The sequence below is a fragment of the Calypte anna genome, chromosome 4, assembly GCF_003957555.1.
Source record: "Calypte anna isolate BGI_N300 chromosome 4, bCalAnn1_v1.p, whole genome shotgun sequence".
NCBI lineage: Eukaryota > Metazoa > Chordata > Aves > Apodiformes > Trochilidae > Calypte > Calypte anna.
Genome location: NC_044247.1, coordinates 13766072 through 13788208, shown reverse-complemented (window position 1 = coordinate 13788208; position 22137 = coordinate 13766072). Strand labels below are relative to the sequence as shown.

The window sequence follows — 22137 nt, the reverse complement described above, 5'->3', positions numbered from 1 at the left end:
TGAAAAATTGCTCATCCATAAGTCAGATATTATTAAAAACTGCCAGAATTTTCCTTGAGGATGACAGATCTCAGAAGGAGGCAACAGCTGAGCTGTGCTGCCTCTGTTCAGAAATCTGCCTCTGACATTGTCAATCTGATTGTCATCTAGTGTCTGCTCTTCTCCTAGGAATTAAAATTATTAAGAAAAAAATATAGAAAGACAACTCTGACTAGGGTTTAATAATAAAAAAAAAAGAGATCTTTGATGCTGCCCATGTAGTACAGACCAAAGAGTCCTTTGGGGTTTTTTTATCCCCTTTTGGCTATTGCTGAAAAGGTTGTGTCCGAGCAGATGATATTAAGCAATGCTGCCTTAAATGGCACTTCTTTTATAGCATTGGTGGTTCAATAAGAAATGTTGGAAGAACTGGATGAAACAGTGGCATTCATTTATTTCAGGGCACTGGCATCCATTCCCACTGGTGCTCAAATTTTGCAAAGCCCTATCTGGATTTTTTTTTTCCCCTTTGCAAAAGGTTTCTGAGATCATTAAGAGGATACAAGAAGAAACATCTATGCAATGTTTTCAGGCTTCTGATTCAAATCATGTTGTGCAGTGTTTTGCTGTACCATAAGGTCAGTGGAACTCCAATACACTCTAGATGAAGGTGAAGTGATGTTGAATAGATTTGGGAAAGCTATCAAAAAAGGCTTATCTCTATCCTTCATACTGCAAGTGATTTGTCTCTGCCATGTGCTGGCATTTTCAACATCATCTAGAGTAGTAAAATTAGTTGTTCTGATAACTGCTGGGACATCTGTCCTTTTTTTTTTGCATTCATTCTTAAACTTCAGCTGAGATGTAATTTTTTTACCATTTGCCTTTTACAGAGCAATCCAGGTGTTGTGTTCAGCCACGGCTAAATACCACACCAACATTAATATTAAAGAGCTAAATATTTTCAAATCATATTTTGCTTTTAATTTGTGAAAACTGTGTCACATATGCTGTTTTTTTCACAAACTTCCAAATGAAACTGAGGCATGCTAAAAGGCATATTGGATCCACCCTGAACAAATGGAAATGTTCTTGCTTACATCAGGAATGATTTTTTTGCCGTACTGCGTGTAGCAGGGTGTAGCAGATTAAAAGGTTTTTATCAGCTCCTGTTCTCAGGAAGGTTTTTTACTTTTTTCTTTGCTGAATATTTTCAATGCATGCTGCTGGCAAGCTATTTGACTCTCTGGAAACTGCCTACAAAAAGGGTCCAGTGTTTGGTACTGAATTAATTACCCTTCAAAGGCTGCTTACAGCAACATTGTCAGCAGGAAGAAATGAATGTACCTTCCTAGCCTTTACCTTAATTTCTCTGATTGAAGATTTTCATCAGAATTGTAATACAGCAAATGACATCTTCTGGTAATGTGACACTTGAAAATTCACAGGTTGCTTGGTAGAGCTCCATATCTGAGCCTAATGTCTCAGCCTGAGGTGCTTCCAGAATATTGGTAACCTAAAACACAAAACAAAAGCAAAAGAATTGCTTTAGTTAGTAGCAGAGCAAGGCAGAATGGTGGTAGAATAGTAAAACGCTTTACAAGTAGTGAAAGCATGTATCTGGAATTTTCAACTTCTACTTATATTGTAAATTAAAGATGTCAGACAAACAGCCTGATGGCAGAGAGCTGAGACCTGCAGAGCTGAGCTCCTCGGTTATGTGTGGAATGACCCATGAAGCACTGACAGAGAAATCTTGCTTCTTTTAGGCCACCTGCAACCCATGGGAATCTCAGCTTTCTCTCAAAAAGCCAACTGCTCCCTCTGGAGTTGCAGATTTAGTAGAGCTTGCCAGGGGACTTGAAACATTCTTAATGCATTTGAAAACACTGAGGCAGCTTATCAGGGACATGTTCCTTCCCAGCACTTCCAAATTAGAAAAGACATTTTTGCACTTGCTTTCAAGTTAAAACAACTTGGACAGCCTCAGTCTAAGATTTTGCAATCCTTGCAAGTAGGTGGTAGGAGTTTTATCCCCCAAAAGGAAGAAAAGCAGGCCAGTCAGGAGTGTGTAGAATAAATCATAGAGGCTGAGAATAGAAAAGGGACAGAGAGCACATTGGGGAGGCATGATGATCTTTAAAGGTTTCCCTGTTAAAATTAAGAAAAGCAGTGAGTTGTAGCAAGGTCCACAGCTCATCTGGAAAGAGGGTGACTGTTGAAGCAAGGAAGCATGAAGTCACATCACTGCAGGGAACATGGTCTAAAAGCTCTGGGAAGGAAAGGAATTAAGTCAGGTCTTCTGCAGGCAACAGAGCTGCAGGGAACCTGCGTGCCAGCAAACCCCTGGGCTTGCCCCATCAGGGCACTGGGGAAGGAGGGAGAAGCTGCTGCAAACCAAGGGGTCATTTGTTACCTCTCCAAGCCTTTGAGATGAGTGCTGGACATAAAATAATTGAAAAAATGTTTTCAAACGTGCAGTAAATGCAAAAATTTAAACTAATTCTGATCAAATGCTTGGTTGGAGATTTAGGAGGTGCTGGTAATTCAAGAGGCCAGAGAGTAGACGACTCTCCAGCCTAGAGTAGGTAATAAAAAGACAATGAATAATGAGACCAAATGCAGCAACATAGAGGCAGACTTAGAACATTTTAAATCTAAAAGATTGCAAAGGCAGTTCAATACAGATAAATGTAGATTAATGAGGTTTCTGAGTCTTTATCACATACTGTAAATGTGTATGGCTTGTAAAATATTACCCCAAAAAAGCAAGAAGGTTGAAAGATAAGTCTCAATATTATTCATGAATAATGAGAAGTAAAGTGAATGAGTGGAGGAAAGAAACATTATACATGAAATAATGAAGACTTTGATGAGTTGTTATCTCAAAAATCTGTGTGCTTGATAAAATATGAGGACAGAATGGAGCCAGAAGAGATGTCTGTGTGGAATGAACAAGCAGGAGTACAGGAGTATAGTACTGAGTGATGTGGAATCTTAAGGGTCTGTCTCACACCATTGGTTTTGGTAAATACGTAGAGTGCTCTAATAAGGGGATTAGAGAAGGAAAGGCAGGTCTGTTGGTATTCAAAATATGAGAAAACAATAGAAATAATTCTTTTCTGCTGGAACAAATCAAGGAGTAATTGAACCTGGCTCTCCTATTGAGTGAGTCTTGTGAGTCTGATGAGACCCACACAGGCTTGGTTCCCTTCAGTGAAGCTGCAGGTTTTGCCCACAAATAGGGCCACAACCAATTTAGTTGAAGTAGATGATGGAAAGGTTGCAAATCAGAACATTGTTTTACATACTAGCAGTAACACAGCCTCTCCCATTCCTCTGGGATTTCTCAGCATTTTTGCTCAAAATCAGCATCTTTCTGTGTCCTGGGAGAATAAAACCAGATTAGCAACTATGGTAGATGGCTTGCTTACAAAAGGCTTAATGTTTAGCAGGTGTATTTTCCCTGGTGATTGTCAGACATAATTTCATTGGATCATGATCAATTAATCTTTTATGGGATATTCTTTAAATTCATATATAGACTCCTAAATAGCTTCTCACCTGAGGATGAAGTCTTTTCCTTTAGATTACATATTCATTGTGCAAAGGTAGGATGTATATTTGAGGTCTACCATGACCTCTCAAATTGAGAGAAAAACATAGCAACATCTAAATTCATGTATTGCTTATACTGGCTAATTAATGCCAGCTACCTTTATAATACCTTCTACAGGTTTTCACTGTGAATGTCTTCTGCATACACTGTTTACTTCATTACATTCATACTTCATTAAAGTACCAAAAGGTGTTTCAGTGGAATATAGCTGTGTAAGCCCTTAGGAAATCCCACTAGGTCCTAATCTGCCTGGTGAGGATATTTTACATTTCAGTCCTCATCCTTGATGAGAATTTGCTCCTTTTTGTTTCAGTCTTCATATATGTAAAAGGCCAAAGCAAAGAAAAAGAGTTATTTCTTCACCCTTTCTGTGGCTAGAGTGAAAGTAATGGTCTTGCATGGCATCAGTGGAGATTCAAATTAATAAGAAAAACTTACCCTGAATAAAGCACTCAAAGAGAGGCATGGGAAGGGGTTACTGCTTGGTGAGGTTATGGAGTCAGACAAGCGTCTGCATGGAGTAATGCAGGTATAGCTGATCTTACCTGAGGCAAGGGAATGGACAAGATAAAGTCTTGTATTTCCTTTCAGCTCTCATTTTCTCTGATTCTGTGAGCCTCTGATTAGACCCATTTAGTAATGAGTTCACTTTCCTACCCATTGGCTTTGATGCATTCTGCTGTGCTGTCATATTCCAACCTCTTGGCTGGAATGGGGGGGGGGTTTATGTGGGAAAGTGGGTGCAAGTCAATGACATCTCAGAGGGAATTGAAAAGAACATAACACGTGATGAGGGACTGAGAAAAAAAGTATATTACACTTGATTAGGCACTCTCTGAATTTACCTATGTAACTTTCTGAAGTTCAGTGAAGACCATGTGTCCCACTGCTGCCTTATCACATTAGTTCAGCTTCTTTCTAATGGACAGTGATGTCCTATTCTTAGCAGCAGAGAATGAGGCTTCATTTTCCTCTTCCACAAATCATCACCCCCTAGAGCTGCAGCAAACTAAATCATGCTATCAGTGAGACCTTTGCAGTGCTATTGAATGGCAGGACAAGTGATACCCTGAAATATAGCTGGAAATGGAAATATCTTCTCAATACACCAGAGATTCATGGGAGAGTCTGTGTGTCGTCTTCATAAGATAATGGTTTTTTTAATCAATCTTTTTGAGTTGTTTGATTCCAAATCAACAGTCACAATGATGTCACAGTAGATCTGTCTGTCTGGGACAGGAATACAGCACAGAAATTAATGTCCTTCTCACCTTCCTGATGTTTCTAACATGTTGCCTTCTACTCTTTCTGTTTCAGACGGGCATGTGTGATTCGAGGCCAGGTGGTAGCAGTAGATGGAACACCTCTGGTTGGAGTCAATGTCAGTTTTCTGCACCACAATGAGTATGGATACACAATCAGTCGCCAAGATGGGAGGTCAGATTTTCATATATGGTCTTTCACTGGTTAGATTTGCATAGTTAAGACCAAAAGAACAAAATTTTCATAGACATCACTGTTGATTGAAGGTGGCATCTGGTCCCCTGCTCTGTGAGCATATTTAATTAGATTTCTCTGTGGTAGAGGGACCAAAGAAGAAAGAGAAGAAAAAGCCTGCACAGCAACAAGATTACAGTGGCATTCAAACACCTGGAGTCAAAATGTGACAGTACAGCTGTCACAGCATTTTCCTGACATTTAAATATTTTCACTGGTCAGGTCTTCCAGAAAATTCTCTGCCTTCTTTTCTTTTATCTATTCTGAACTTTGAATCTCCCAAAAAGTTTATTGACATGTCAATGAAGTTAACTCCTTTAGCTGGTCACAGTCACCTGTGACACAGAAGTAAAAAAGTTAGGATGGACTCTTTTCAGAACCAAAATGTTTGAACTGCTGCTCCACAACCAGTCCTGAGCAATGCTTCCATCCCTCTCTTCCCCAGCTTTGTAGGGCTGAGTTCAGTTCTCAAGGAGATGAAATTCCTATACATATTCTGTATTGCACTCCAGGGCTGACCATCCATTTGGAATAAGGTCACATTTTGCTCCTGAACTAGAGTTAAGATGCTAAGGGCAGCTTAAGACTTCATCTTCCTTGATTGTGTTGTGAATTTCAAGAGATCAGAAGCTATCTTTCAACAGGAAAGAGTGTAATTTGCCACTGTTTTCACAGTTTTTTGGTTTTGTTTTGTTTGGCTTAGTCAATTTATAAAAGTAAGAAGCATGCATATTTACCTTAGTTTATTGACTTTCAAATTGCACTACAGAAAGTTAGTAATTACCAGTTCCTCTTTATTCTAGCCTGAATAAAGTTGTTCCATTAAAATATGCTACCTGTATTTCACTGCAAATGTGATCAGTGTCATTTGGGAAATGTGATGAGATATGCATAATTAAGTCTGACTTCTTATCACAGTTTGTTACCATCAAAACCCCCATAATAGATGCGCTCAATAATACAGAGGGTAAAGTATCTATTTACATATTGCCTTACATTGCCTGACTATGGTTGTCAGAAGCTCAGAAAACTGAGACTCCATATCATGCCTTCTTGTCCCACAGTTTTCCAGCCCAGATATGCCAGGGTTTTTTTTACAACAGCTCCCAGAGGATCACCTGCCTTATGTACAAGAGCTGATTCAGTTCTCAGCACAATTAATCAAAAATTCCCAAAAATGTCATGTCCTGCACATAAGCATCTCCTGTTCAGTGTACTTAACCTTTTCCTCTTGCCTTTTAGAAAAGGGGACATATTAATAGAAAAAAGGCCTGAAAGGCTTTAGAAATTCTTATTCTGCATGCTGCAGCTGCATACATTATGAGTAGCATCCTTTCTCTGGGCTAGGAGTTTCTTTTTATATAAATCAAAAGAAGTGGGTCCACGGTCTTGTTGCAAACAACTCATTAGTATTGATTCTATCTGATAAATGGAGGGGAGATAGGCCAAGTAGCAGCAATTGCCATTGATGTCTACAGGGAGAAAGTCCAGGGAGGTAAAGCTTCTTCATGAACACCAAGGTGATGCCAGGCAGGTAAACTTGAATGATTTCACATGGTAAATTAAGGGCTGTAAGGAGCAACATGAATTTTTTTGCTTGTGATGCACTTAACAGCTGTGGTGATATAACACAAAAAGAACCAAAACATTTTCATTTTTCTTTTTCAGTTTTGACCTTGTGGCTGTTGGAGGCATCTCTGTCACCTTAGTTTTTGACAGATCTCCCTTCATATCTGAAAAAAGGACACTTTGGTTGCCTTGGAATAGGTTTATCATCGTAGACAAAGTTGTAATGCAGAGAACACAGTCAGACTCACCATCTTGTGACATCACTAGTTTTATCAGCCCAAATCCAATCGTACTCCCTTCACCCTTGACAGCCTTTGGAGGGTCCTGTCCTGAAAGAGGAACCGTTATTCCAGAGCTACAGGTAATTAAAAGACTTTCAAATTAACAGTTCTATTGCAAAACAAGTTTTGGACAAATTTAGATGCTCCCATAATAATGAGCAATTAGCTGCTGCAATCTTCCTCACTTGTCAGAATGACACCAATGCCTGTCTCTTTACTACTGTTTCATAAGATCTTTTCTTCTTTCTTTGTTAGTATTTTAAGGTGCTTTCTCTCTTATTTTCAAGTAGAAGAAGGGGGGTGGGGGGCACTAATGTCATTTATTATTGCAAACCTGATTTATTTATAATGATGCACAAAACCATTCTGAGATTACAGATAAACAGTACAACTTGTCCATACATCAGTGTGAGACATGACCCAGGATACTTTGAAGAGCAGAAATGTTTCATCTACTCACATCTTCCAGTTTATTTACAATGGCAACTTGTTATATTTTAGCTTCTTGGTTTTTATTACTTTGTTTTCAAGGCAGAGCGATTTTAACGTAACCTGTAGGATTGTTTTTATTTTAATATCTGTTTTCTTAACAGTCCCTTAAGTGTTTAGAAGCATTTTCTAACTAACCTTGTGTTCAACTGTTCTTTTATTTGGGACTTAAAAGAGATTGTATGAGTTGACATACAACAGAATACAACTAGACAGGTTTCAGATTGTGTTAGCCCCCATAATTTTTAGTATGTTGCTTGAGCAGTTAGAGTTCAAGCAGTAAGACCTCTTTAGGTTCTCTTTAAATTTCACTGAGTGAATCTGGAAGATATTTTGGAGGCTACCTGTAGACATGAGCATTTCCACCCTTTTGTCTCTTTCTCACAAAAGTGTTGCTACCAATTAAGGGCACTTATGCTACATGTAAGAGGCCTCTAATTGGGCTCAGTTGTACCCAAAACTCTCTGTAACTATAAAAACATCATCTCATGGCAAAAGTGTCACTTCACAGAACATGCTGATGAACATCACAAAAGAACTGATGCCTAGTAGATAGGAAAAACTGGACCACATTACATGAGGTATTCCTGGGTATCCTTTAAACAGTGAGGTACCCAAAGATGCTGCCTCCTCCAAGGGAAACTGTCCCAGTCCTTTTATTTTTGTCATTGGAGGGTCCTTAAAGTCAAAAGTTTCATTGCACAGTACTGGGAAATGAACAGAATCGTGGGAGAAGGAGCTATATTAGCATGTATCAATGCAGGAATGTTTCTTCCCACTTTTCTATTAAAGAAGAGATGTCAGATGTATGACAGAGGAGGCAGCTGGGATGTCAGCAGGAAAGAAGGGGAAGACTGCAAATCAGGAGCAGTAAAGGGAGCAGGATTTCCCTGGCAACACAACATTTCATATGTGGAAAGGAGAAGTGCTGGCAGGCCTCCAGCTGCACTGCAGAGAGCCTGTGACAGGGACACTGTTGCAGTGGGTAAATAAAATTGTTTTGAAAGTGAAGTAATCTCTTGTTAGACAAGAAAATCTGGGGGATATAAACAAAACAGTCTGTATTTTTCCAAGCTTGACAGATTTACCCTGGTGACAGGTTGGCTTGTTATTGTGGAAATACAGTAAAATCATTAACTTTATTAAGCACAGTCTACTTTTCAGAGGCTTTTGAGTGAACTGTGGGTGGCATCCTCTGAGGAGGAGCTGCCCTCTTCTCTTGCTTGCTCCTCCTCTTAGTCTGTCCCTGAAGAGCTCCTTTCTCTCAGGAGCTCACAAGAGCTAAATCCCTTTTTGTTAGCTCCAAGGCCCACATCATTGAAAAGGTCAAGGCCAAGTTTCTTTTTTCTCCTCAAAAGCTCATAGTCTTTGCAATCCCTCTTTGCAGAAAGGGACTTACAGAATCATTCTGGTTGGAAAAGACCTTTAAGATCATTGAGTCCAGCCATTAACCTAACTCTGCTGAGTCTCGTGCTACACCACATCCCCAAGCACCACATCTACACATCTTTTAAACACCTCCAGAGTGTCTTCATTGCACCTAGGAATTGCTGCCAGAATCCTGAAACCCCACTTGGTGTACTTGTGTCCAGGTCTGGATCCCCCAACACAGAAGAATGTGGAGCTCTTGAAGCAAGTCCAGAGGAGGGGCACGAAGATGATAAGAGGGCTGGAGCACCTATCCTATGAGTACAGGCTGAGAGTGTTTGGCTTGTTCATCCTGGAGAAAAGAAGGCTTTGGGGAGACCTTATAGTGGCCTTCCAGTGCCTGAAAGAGCTGCAGGAAAGCTGAGGAGGGACTTTTTACAAGGGCATGGAGTGACAGGACAAGGAGTAATGGAAGCTCGTAGAGGGGGGATTTAGCTGAGACATTAGGAAGACATTCTTTAGTGTGAGGGTGCTGAGACACTGGCAGAGGTTGCCCAGAGAAATTGTGGCTGCCCCATCCCTGGATGCGTTCAAGTCCAGATTGGATGGGGCTTGGAGCAGCCTGGGCTGGTGGGAGGTGTCCCTGCCTATGGCAGGTTTTGGAACTAGATGATGCCTTCCAACCCAAACCATTCTCTGTTTCTATGAATATGTCCACAGAGATAATTTGCTCCTCAGTAGATGGGGATGCTGACCAAGCAGGTTCCAGTGTTGCACATTTTGCAACGTGCCTGGCTACTTGTAACACTTCAGCACTGCCCCGGTAATTAAACCAAAGGATAGATGCTCTCTATAAATCCCCTCTCCCCTCCCAGATAAAGGAAGGAGAGAGAATAAGGAAGAGAAACAGATGGGTTGGAACTTAACTATACAACTTTACTAAAACAGTAATGATAAATAGGAAAAATTACTAAATATATACAAATATACAGGAAAATTGATCCCATTTCCTTCCCCTTTCCCCCAATAACTCTCACATCACCACCGAGGCTGCAGGGCAGCCCTGGGAAAGTCCAGGCTGGAATCCTGGGATTCCAGCAGCAGTTGGGAGCTGGAGGCAGGAACACACAGATTCAGGCTGGAATGGATCAGGACCACAGGCAGAGGAACGGACGGAATCCTCACAGGATGTTGAAGCAAATGGGGACAGGAGAAGAAGGGGAAGCAGGAAGGGGTTTGACCCTCGTGATCCCTCAAATTTGTACTGAGTATGGGATGGAATACTTTAGTCAATTTTGGCATCTACCTTGTGTGTTCCTCCCTAAGGCAAGGCTGCAGGTGTGACCTCTTTACTCCTTTTCTCCTTCTGGAGGGCAAAATGTTCCTCAGAACTGAGCAGTGTCCCTGGTTCTGCACAGCAATCTCTGGCTGTAACTATAAACACCAAGTGTGATCAGTCCCAGAAGCAGACACTGACTGAGAAACTTGCTGTTAATTTCAGCAAGTGCAGCTACTGACAAGAGCTTAGCTGAAAGCAGAAGTACAAGACAGAAAATCACCTTTATCCTGACCCAAACCAGGACACTACTGCATTGCTGAAATAAACACAGAAGACCATCAGTGTTTTAAGTGCTGCTGCATTCCCATCATCATTGTGAATTGTCAAAAAAAGCACCTGATATTAATATTATAATTTGCATTTTTCTTAACTATGGATAAAATGATACTTTTTTTTTTTTCCCCAGGTGGTCCAAGAGGAAATCCCAATTCCTTCAAGTTTTGTGAAGCTGAGCTATCTCAGCAGTCGAACACCAGGGTATAAAACTTTGCTGCGCATCATTCTGACACACACCAGCATCCCCTCTGGAATGACAAAAGTCCACCTGATAGTTGCTATTGAAGGAAGGCTTCTTCAGAAGTGGTTTCCTGCTGCAGCCAATTTGGTCTACACCTTTGCCTGGAATAAGACAGATATATATGGGCAGAAAGTTTCTGGCCTGGCTGAGGCTATGGGTATGTAGAATCACCTTGATGTAAGTAGAAGCACTCACAAACATCGAGGCAGGAAAATACAGCTTATAAATTTTGTTGCTTCACTTACATACTTCTAAATCAAATGCCTCTTTAGCTAAAGTGACTCGGATGATTTCCTAAGAACATTTATTTTCTTGTTCTTCCAATGTCATCTTTCTAATTTAATCAATTTGAAAATCCCCTTTTCCCTCAGAGAATGGTTATGCACTAACAGCATTATATTCAGCTGTCTTTGTTTTTGAATGTTACTTTGAAAATGACCTTTGGTGTGTCATTGTTTCTGTCATTTTTTGGCTGTGACATTTAAAATGTCATTTCCACTTAGGGCTTACAAAATTCCAACTTTCAGGCATCCTTTCTTACTACATTTCCTGTCCCTAACAGTTAAAACTTCTTGATTTGTTGTTTAAAGATATTTATACAAAAGTCATCATGTTCCAAAAGCTTTCTTTACCAAGCAGCAGAAGCAGCTATTATGAGAATTGCTACAGAAGTGCTGTCTGTGCAAATACATTTTATTTAGCCAAACTTCTTTTTCATTAATTTAATGATTTGGTTTTTAAAAGGCTTGCTATTTTTTAAACTGAATTTGGGGTTATGGTTCTTAATGGCCTAATCTTATAGATCTTTCCCTTTAACATTATTTACCTTACCAGCACAGCTTAGTATTGTGAATAAGCCCCATTCACTTCCTTAGCAGTTTTATTTTTGCTTTTTTAGTAAGAAGAACTAGAACAGGCTTCAAAATTAGAGTAGCAAGTGCTACATGGAACTATCCACTCTCACAAGAAATATGAGGGTGGATGGTTCCATAGTTGAAAAAGCCAGAAGCATTTTTTTAGGACCTGCTGTGTTTTCCCTACAGGCACTGTACCTGCAAATGGGCCCATGCAAAGCCCAAAGGTGCCACCACCACTGTAAAAAAAGGGTTATGAGAACAAAAGATGAAGTAAGATTTACATCATGCAGTGCACGCAGGAATATATCCAAAACCAAGGAGTTTTTATGCTAGGGCTGTGGTCCCACAGGCTACTCCCAACAGATTCAAGAGCAGGCTGTGGGCAGAGATGTTTCCAGGTTCTCTCCTTACCCTTGGGCCACCACTTCCATTCATATGATAATGAAATGAGCCAGATCAGAAACCAATTCAGCTGTAAACTGAAGCAACCAGAAAATAAGCCCTAATTTTTCAGCCTCATTAGTTTCCTGACCTCCCATGAACACGTGTGCAGGAGCTGTAGCTCACACATTGTGTTGCCCTCAAGGGATCAAACCCTTGGTGCAAGGTTTCCTAAACTGCTGCACCAGCCTTGCTGCAGCTGATCCACCACATCTGGCTCACACCTTTCCAAAGGGGTCACTCAGGGGCTGGCACTGACACCAGAGAGGGCTCTGGGCATCCCAGGAATGGCTCATGGTGAAGACCAGAAATGCCATTTTCAGCCCATTTGTCTTGTGAAACCTTCTTGTTACAGGGTGAATCTACCCCTAACTCATTTCAGATTCAACAATTAGAAGCAGGTGAGTTTTGTATGTTTAAATATGAATAAAGCTTACACAATAGTGCTGGATAACAACCTTTATATTATTTAATTGCTGTTTAATTTTTTTTAGTTTCAACTTTAATTATGCTTCTTGCAAAATAGAAGCAAAAATCTTGATATTTTAAGTGCATTGTTAGCATGCTTTGTTAGATTCCAATAAAGCTTTATTTAATTTGACACACTGTGGTACTCAGGGACCTTTATATGCATCCATTATATAAATTTTTGTCAAAATAATTTTCTCTGCCAGTAAATTACAAATATTTCATAAAGCACTCTGTTCAGTTTTCAGTTTAATTAAATTACATTTCAGTAGGTTGAAGTCCTGGAATTCAGGAGTTATAACCATCAGCCTTTGGTTTTTATGAATACTGTAAGCATCTTTATTTTTCTTCAGGGTTATTGACAGTGACCATCAGATAACCAGTTAAAGAAAAGATGACTTTCTGTGTGGTTATCCATACACAATAGTTCTATTTAAATGTTTTAGAGAAATGTTTACTGCTGTTTTTCTAGAGCCAGAGTCCTTAACAAGAAGCCATTTTCTCTCAGCTGAGATGATGAAGTAATGTTCTTTGTTCTGACTAAAAAAAATATGTGGATGTTGACACAAAACTTTGGTGATAAAGTCTATGTCTCCTTGTAATTTAACATAAGAAAAGGAAGGATTCAGTGGAAACCTCAATAAATGCTCCTGTATAACTCCATAAGTGCTCAAGGAATAACCCTGCTGGGTGTTAATACAAACCAGCTCTCCAGCTGGACAGTCTTAGGTCTTCTCACTCTACTTTAGTTGAGTTCATTTATTGGTTGTTCAAAGAAATAAGATGTTGATAAATATAAATGTTTCAGAAGGGGTCAGAGTAGAGGTTACAGTCCTGTTTAATCATGTCTTTTATTTCTTACCTGTATTTTAGCAACAGCCCTTAAGCTGCAATATGCTGGCACTGCTTACAAATTATTGTTCATTCTTCTAAATGGTTGTATGAAAATAATAGATTTTTGGCACAGATTATTACAGTAAATCTTCTGAAATCCATTTTGAGACTGCAAAGAACTGTACTTGCTGCCTGTTACTGTCCAAAAGCCATAGTCATTACATCTCTCCTTCATGCAGTGAAATCTCAGTCACCTCTAAAAAGGGCTATAAATTAATTTGACCAGAAAATAACACCCTACAGGGAGGATAAGCTGCCTAGATTGTTGCTTCGCTTCCAAAATTACGTTTTGCAAAACCTGCCAGTAACAAAATACTTATTTTTCAAGTGGCACTGCAGCCCCTTGCTTGACTTTCCAATTGTTATGCCTCACGTTGACTGCTTTGCATGCAAACCAATTGATAGGAAATTTTCATGGGTGGCACAGCAGAGCCTCCAGTGAGATATTCCAGGAGATCTTGCTTTAAGATTACACAGGGATTCCCTTTTTGGAAGATAAACTTCTCTCCTAAAAACGTGCAAGTCTACATTGAAACATGCTTTTAGACACACATGATGGGAGTGGATGTCAGCATGTCCAGCTGATGGGAAGGGAGGAAAGAACAGCTCTGCATGGTAACGAGGAGAGCAGGGAACAGTGAACTTTTAAGAAAGAGGTTGTTGACCTCTAGAGGGTAATTGGCAGCTGAGAAAAATCAGCTCCAGGCAGGGAATAGCAGAGGTTTTACAGTGGTAGCTGCAGTCCTGGTAAATGTGCCACTGCAGATCCATTGGCACAGATTCTCAGATGGAGGAAATTGTTATAGCTCCCCTGACCCAGATATCAGTGTGATGCCTACAGCAGCTGATGGGCTGGCTGGGGGTTGGAGATGGTTCACCAAGCAGAGCAGAGTGACTTTGGGGTTATACTTTACTCTTCTCAAGCACACACATCTGACCCAGGATGGAAGGTGTTAAGTGCATGCATGGGGTAAAGATGCTAAAGTGCAGGTGGCAAGGGTTGAGACTGCTTTGTAGGAAGGATCTGCCCTTTATCTTCTCTCTCTCTTTGCAGTAACACCTAGAAAATAGGTGCTGGATCCTCAGACTGAAACTTAGAGTGTTTGCAATGTACAATATTGATGGTACTTAAGCAGATATAATTTTACAAGTCAGAGTTTAGCTGCAAAAACAGGTTCTCTCTGCTAAAATGATGAAGCAGCTTTAAGTGAAGTTGCTGTAAGGAACAGCTTTCAGTTTGCCATAAAACTTTTATCTTACAAATGCTCCTTGCTATAACTGCTCCAAATATTTTGATTGTATCCAATCCATCAGTAATGGAATTTAGAGGATATGAAAAGTATTTATGGTTTAAATAAAATGTACCTTAGACTGCTACTTAGAAAAAGGGAGAAGAAACTGTTGAAAATGTCAGAAAACTGATTTTTAAAAATACCTCTCTTATTTTTTATATGAATATATTTTTTAAGACATTTTTATTTTGGAAATGTTGAACTGTCTCAGTATTTCTGAGATCACAATTTGGGATTTGGTGCCAAAATAACATTCTTAGTTTGTTAGTGACTTGTGCTGAAATGTAAAAAGGTTCACTAGAGGAGATAAAAAATCTTAGAGATAAGAATATTAAATTTGAAGACTTTTTCTGTTCAACTAAAGTACTAAAGGGAAGGGGTTTTGTTATTTTGAGCACCCCCAAAACCCACCATCCTTAGGGAAATTCAGGATTTTCAGCAGGTAGAACAAGAGAGAGGAGCCAAGTGATGCACAAACCTGTTCAGATAAATGTTTAATTCTAGAAATGTTCAGTTTGGCAATCCATTTATTTCTACCTAGCTACAGTTTTTACAATTAGTAAACAAATTAAACCCAGTTGATTTGAACATGGATTTTTTTTTTCTGCTTAAGCTGTCATTCAGGTAATTAGCAGAAATGCAATAAACAATCAAGTCGGGAGTCACTGGAGGAGATTTATACTCTTAAGAAATCCATAACTGATACAACAGAAAATGTTCTGCTTTGGAACAGCAGTAGCTATATCTGTAATAAGATACTAATCTCTTAAAACCCTTTAAAAAATAGCAATCAGGCAGAGGAAAATGAGTGGCATCATTACCTGACAGATGAGTATCAAAACCTGGAATGAAAAATTACTGAGTAGTTCACAGAGGAAAAAGTAGACTGATAGATATTTAATTATTTGTTTGCAGTGTCAGTGGGATATGAATATGAAACATGTCCTGATTTTATTCTGTGGGAGAAGAGAACAGTAATCCTGCAAGGCTTTGAAATGGATGCTTCAAATCTGGGAGGCTGGTCTATAAACAAACACCACGTATTAAATCCACAGAGTGGTAAGTCCTTCCTTTATTAACTGGCCATGCAGAAGAAGAATATAAATTTTAAAGGAATTAATTGTTCAGATTTTAAGCATTACACTTCCTGATGTGTAATCCTCTTTGTTTGAATGTGTTCCCTCATTTACTGAGAACTGAACTGCAAATGCTGTCTGAAAGGGTATTTTTAATGTTCTGGCTTCCATGCATTAAACACTAAAATCACCAACTTTTGTGGTCACTAAAACATTTTGCTCATCTGGATAGAAAAAGGGCACAGTAATTTAGGGTCATTCTCACACTGTTGGTGAAGCAATACCACCTTTTAGGTCAGTTTGTAGTGGTGCATCATAGCACCAGGGAGAGAAACTGTAGGAAAACAGAGCAGCTGAGGGAGAAGCAGCATTTCCCAAATCGTGCTGCCAGTGTGGCCTGCAGAAGCTTTTTTGGCTGCACAGTCTGTGGAGGAGCACAAGAAGTTACTCTTCAGGATGAGCAACCCAACACCTTTCAAAGCATTAGGAAAAAAAAAAAAAAGAATGTTTTTGGTATCATAACACTAACCCTGCAGAGATTCTTCAAGCATGGAGATTTGAATCTATCTTCTCATTGCTTTTGTTTTATTCCTGGGGGGGTTTCTTTTCCTCCCTTAACACCTATAAGCAGGAACAAGTGGAATTTAAATTATTATACTTGTAGATAAAATATGGTTCTGCCAATAAACAGATGCCTCTGCTGGGGGAAGAGAAACATGGGGTCAGATTTCAGCACTTATAAATCAGCAGATTATTGGATTCAGTAAAATTCTCTCCTTTAGCTCAGCTGAGAGTCTGTCCACTAAAATCTTTTTCCATCTGCAAACTTCTCTCGGTGAAGATTCAGGCACAGATGTCTGTCTGTCAGGTTTTTACCAGTTCTCTTCTTGAATGTGCAGCTACAGTATAAATATTCCAAGTACAAAAGGTCAGATTTAGTTTGTAAATTATCTGGATTTCTGTTTTGATTTAAAACAGTTTGACATTTTAAACAGCGGTTCTTTCATCCCCTGTCTTATTGGTTTGTATAGATTGTCTCTTTTAAATGCCAGCTATTGACATTTAACACAAAGAGAAATCTGACCTCAGCTCAGCCCCCAACTGTGAGCCCCATAGTATCCTCCTTAGTGCCAATTTACTTGCACAGTTTAATTTCAAGACTCAATTGCTGGCTGTAACTCCAGTTTGTCTGACTGTCTGCTAACTGCAGTGGTTACAACCATCATTTACCCTGTAGGCACCAACATGTTCTGGGATTTTTTGTAGAGGATATAGTTATAATCTGAGCAGGGCTAAATCATTGCTCTCCTGAGCAAGGGGGATATGGTGACAAATTGGTTCCTGGCCTCATCTCTGCTGGGGGCTGATGTCTCAGGGATGTCTCAGGTGGTCCTGAGATAAGGATTGGCTTTGGGCATGCACAGCTGCTGCCCATATAGGAATTAGGAAAGAAGTTAGGACCAGAAAAACAGTGCTAGTGCATACCTAACAGAGTTGTATTAAAGCAACAAAACCAAATAAAGAACTTTGTGAACCAAAAGGATAACTATGAGTGTGCTTCTGGTCTTACCTAGAAGCCAGTGAATTGCCCTTCCGTTTCAGGTCCATAAAACGGATTTTAAATAAGGACAAGAGTGTGATTCAAACTTAGAGTTATACATTTCAGACTTATCTCCATGCCACTGTGAGTGAAATGAAAAGCATGAGTAGCCTTCTTGAGCATGAATACATTGAGAATTTTCACATTGAGATTTAATTAAAGCATTCTCTCTCTATGTATGAAGAGCTGCTCTTTTTAGAAGCATGAAACTTGCATCTGTTTTGAAACAGTTTCTGATTTGACTAAAGAAGTAACGTTGGGATATAACATAAATGTCTTTCTAAAAATCAGCTACTGCAAATTGCCATTTCATTTGCAAACTTAAACTAAAAGCACTTTATTTGGTTATTTAGCTGGCCCTCAAGTTCCATTTCAGAGGCAAGGTGGAAATGCTTACCTCTCTGCCCATACTGCCTAAGCATTTCGGAGATGTTACAAACGAAACTAAGTACAACAGAAACGTTGTTAAAATAAATCCATGGGATTTTAGACTCCCACTATGCTGTGGAAATACAAGTACTGACATGCAGAAGTATAGCAAGTACAGACTGTGTTTTATTGACAGATGTAAGGATCATTTATAAAAAAAACAAAAAAAAACCAAACAAAAAAACCAAAACCAAACCAAAACAAGAAGACTGATTCCAGCAGCCCAGATGTGAAATAACACATATTTTTCCAATGTGGATATCAGTAGAAACTCAAGCTTCTAAAATTTAAATGGTTTTGTATCAGTATGACTGTTAGGTTGACCAAGGACCACATCCTCTTCTCAGCTGAACTGCTCTGTTCTTGTCCCACCTTAGAGGTTTGATTGCTTCTAATTCATGACATGACTCAAGTGTGGTGTTTTCTAAGAAGAAAGTTTTGGTCAGTTTGGAAGATCTTCAGAGCATTTCTCGTAATCAAGCAGAGAACACATATCATAAATATTAGTTCCTGTATAGATGCCTTTTCAAGACACCTCCATCTCATGAATACAGATGAATCTGCTATTAACTGATTTTTCAGTGGATTCTTTCTGTGAGATTTTTCTTCTGATGGGCAAATGTATTGATTCCATTTTTATTTATCTAGGAGAAGGAGGGGGAGTTTTACAGGGACTGGATGCTTTATGGTAATTTCAGCCCCAGTGCAACACAGCATCCACTGAAATTAAAGCAGCAGCTTGAAAGCCTGAAATTAAGAACACGGTTACATTTATTGACAGCAAAACAGATTCTCCAGAGCCCTAATTATTTACTGGCATTTGTATGAGGCAGTTGAAATATTACCTTTACTTTGTTAATTTCAGACAAAGGGCAGCATCTTCATTTAGCAGTATTTTTATCCAGTATATAAGAGAGGTTATTGCCATGAAATTCACTGGCATGTTTCCAAGACATTTTTTTGAGGCAACATTCAAACAAATGTATATATTCTGTCCTCTATTGTTCAGAAATAAATGTTTTGAAATGTCATTCCTATGAAAATAGCTATGACAACACTCAGTCATTTCCAGGGAGAATTTCAGCTTCAGACTTCTTACTTGAGAGGCAAAAGAAAAAAAAAAAAAAGTTTAACAGCATCTGGTCGAGACAGCACATAAATATATTTGTTGTACTTTGGGGAAATTTGTACATGTCTCAACATGTACTTCCTGCCATAACTGGAATATACTTATTTGCCAGTGTAAGAGTCTTTCAAAAATATATATTCCCTTGTGATTATTCCTTTAATTGTGCCACTGCTCTGAGGAAGCACTGTGCTGTCCCAAGGAAAGTAAGATGAATTGGACTGTGGTCTAAAAGAATACCTGTCTTCCATTCAGAAACAGCCAAAACCTTACAGTAGTGTGTCATTTTAAGGGTACTTCTTAACTAGATCACCACAATGTTATATAAAATAAACACCATCAGCCTGATAAAATGAATGTTTGTGCTGCTTCTGGTATCACCCACCTAGTAATTGTGAAGACTCACCAACATATGTTGCAGAGCAGTGATAAAATACTGACACACTGTGAAGTTGTTTTAAATTTATGGCAGAATTTAATATACTCTTGCTGGTAAGAAATTCAGTTTGCCACAGAATGACTCCTTGACATAATTTGGCTTTCCTGCACTTGGCACCATTTTTATATACCATGAAGGACTCGCATTTAAATTTTAATATTGATTTTGTACTGCCACTCAGTGCTCTTTTGTGAAAAATGCATAGTAGTCCTGCTATTAATCTCCTTTAATTAAATATTCAAACTGCCTAAGAAATTCCTCTGCTGCCTAATAAAAATTTATGAATAAAATGAATATTAAAGTAGTAATCCCCAAGAAATCGGATAGCACTGCAATTAACAGTCAATTTGTTAGAGCATTAACCAGCCATGAGTTCTCCTCATGATGTTGGCTTTTAAAATAGCCACTAACCACTAATTGACAAAATGGTGATGGTGAAGTTTGAGACTTAAGAGAACTGGAAGAGATTAGTAGAGTCTTGCTGCAATCTAAAAGATCCAATGTTTGTTGCTGGTTTGGTAATCTGATTTTCTAGGGGGTTGCATGATGCAAAACCACCCAACAGTTTCAATGCCATATATTTGCTTTTTTTTTTTTTTCAAAAATTTTTTTTTGTCTGTTTTTTCCCCTTCTCCTCTTAGGAATTGTGCACAAAGGAAATGGTGAAAATATGTTCATTTCCCAGCAGCCCCCAGTCATCTCCACCGTGATGGGCACTGGACACCAGAGAAGTGTCTCTTGCTCCAACTGCAATGGTCTGGCCCTCAACAGCAAACTCTTTGCTCCAGTTGCTCTTGCTTCTGGGCCTGATGGAAGTGTGTATATTGGGGACTTCAATTTTGTCAGACGGATCTTTCCCTCTGGAAACTCAGTTGGGATATTAGAATTAAGGTAAAATAATAATTAGCTTTCTCTGACTAACATTGATTAGCCGGGGGGTGATGTGTCTGTGGATGTTACAGCGAGCCTTTTTTCCTCTGAAACTTGAGCATCCACAATTAGTTGCCTTGTAAGCTTCTGTCTTATCAACTGTCAAACAAACTCATTAGACAACTTTAAAGTCATCAGTTAAAAAAGGTATCTTAAGTGGCCTTTCAACAGGTTTTGCATCATGAATTTCTACAAAGAGCAGAATTCGTAATGTTTGTTCGTGTGAGATTTTTCATACGTTTTCTCAAAAAGTTAAAATACCCCACAAAGTGTATTTTTGAAGAAAACCCCCATAATTCAGTAGCAAACATATGCAGTATGGTGTCAGGTCACCACATTAGGTAGAACTTTACTGTGTTTAAAATCTGTACAGCTAAATTGTTGCTCATCTGTAACAGGATAGGACTTGAGTTTGAGAAGGAAAGAGCAAACGTGGCATTGCAGACTGACCTGTCTCATCCTGAGCCACCATTAATGTCTCCCTTTAATTATGACTCCAGCTTCCCATTACCTTTCAGGGGAGAAGGCAGGGGGGAATTTCAGGCACTGATAAACTAAAATTCTCTTAAATAAATAACAGCCATGAATCTCCAACTAGATACTATTGCTGGTGATGATGTTGTGTCATACAGCTCTATGATCAGCTAGGCAGAGATATAGTTTTGTTCTGAACTAACATTTCTTGTATTTTTCTTTTTTTCTTTTTTTTTTTTTCAACCCCAACCCATCTGTCTCACTAGGAACAGAGACACAAGACACAGGTGAGTAAATGACACAGTAATATGTGGACCAGGTTTGATGAAACAGTCTCATAAAAGTCCTTTTAGAAGTCTGGATATAGAGGAAAACTCTGGATTTAATAGATATAAATATTAATCAAATTCACCTTTGTTGATAGTAAAGTAGGTTTGATTTGTTCCCTTTGAAGGAATGAAGTCTCCCTCTCAAAATCATCTTGCTGATCACGAATCAGAGATGGAAAGGTTTAAACTCAGAAGCTGGGAATGCATTTCATAGCTGTCATATGCATCTCACATGGTGTTTAAATGATCATAGATATAGCCAGCCAAGAAAAATGGAGTTTTAGCAACAAAGAAATAATAATAAAAGTCTTCCAAGTCACGCTAGAGGACTGTGCTTTAGCTCTTCTAGGACACTACAGACTTGAAAATCTGCCACAGTTATAGAGGGTTCACAGCAGGTCCTGGAGCTGAGGATGCTTTGTCACAGCTCAGTTCTTACTTCTCCAGGTAAGGCAAAAGCAAGCAGCTTCCCCCCTTTCCAGTTAGCATTGCAGGGTAGAGATTTCTTTAAAAGAATGAATCCTGCACATTGGGCTTCTGTGACAGACAGTGAGGGAGCTGGCTTGAGCAACCCAGCTGCAGATGTGATGTTGCAAGCTAGAAAGAGTGCAAGACACCCTGTATCCTTAGAAACAAACTTCTAAGCATCTCATGACTTAAAGGAGATAAATAAACCAGCACTAGTACAACCTAAGCTGGTATCTTCATGGCATAGGAGGAAGCAAAGTGTGGGCTAAACACATGCTTGCAGAATGAGAGTGCTGGTTGGAATTACTTCAGTCACAGGAATTTGCCAACCTACTCACAGATGATGTCACATCTCATATTTTTACACTGAAAATTTAAAGAACAGTTCCTAGTTAGTAAATGCAAGTTTCTATTTTTGAACTGAAGGATCTTTTCCTTTCATCTTCATGCTACTTCTTGTACACATGCTGCTTCATGTACACTTAAGTAAAAAACCAAATTGAGTTTACTTCTTCCCAACATGAATTGGGTTTTAAATCCAGGACTTTCTTCTGTAGAATGTTTTTAATACCTGCTCACTAGTACTAGCAGTTTCTTAAGATGAATTTAAGACTTAATTAAATCCAGTTGTGACAGTGCCTGGCCCTATTAATTAT

At 39.1% G+C, this 22137-nt stretch overlaps 1 protein-coding gene across 1 annotated transcript in view; it reads left to right on the top strand.

Annotated features, from left to right (window-relative positions):
- The window catches only part of TENM1 (teneurin transmembrane protein 1), a 228218-nt gene that overhangs the window by 150940 nt on the left and 55141 nt on the right, over positions 1–22137 (top strand). The window contains exons 14-19 of the mRNA XM_030448930.1: positions 4916–5035; positions 6764–7025; positions 10548–10815; positions 15526–15669; positions 19922–20171; positions 20951–20971. Coding sequence (XP_030304790.1) covers positions 4916–5035; positions 6764–7025; positions 10548–10815; positions 15526–15669; positions 19922–20171; positions 20951–20971 — 1065 coding nt within the window. The remainder of the gene's footprint in view (positions 1–4915; positions 5036–6763; positions 7026–10547; positions 10816–15525; positions 15670–19921; positions 20172–20950; positions 20972–22137) is intronic.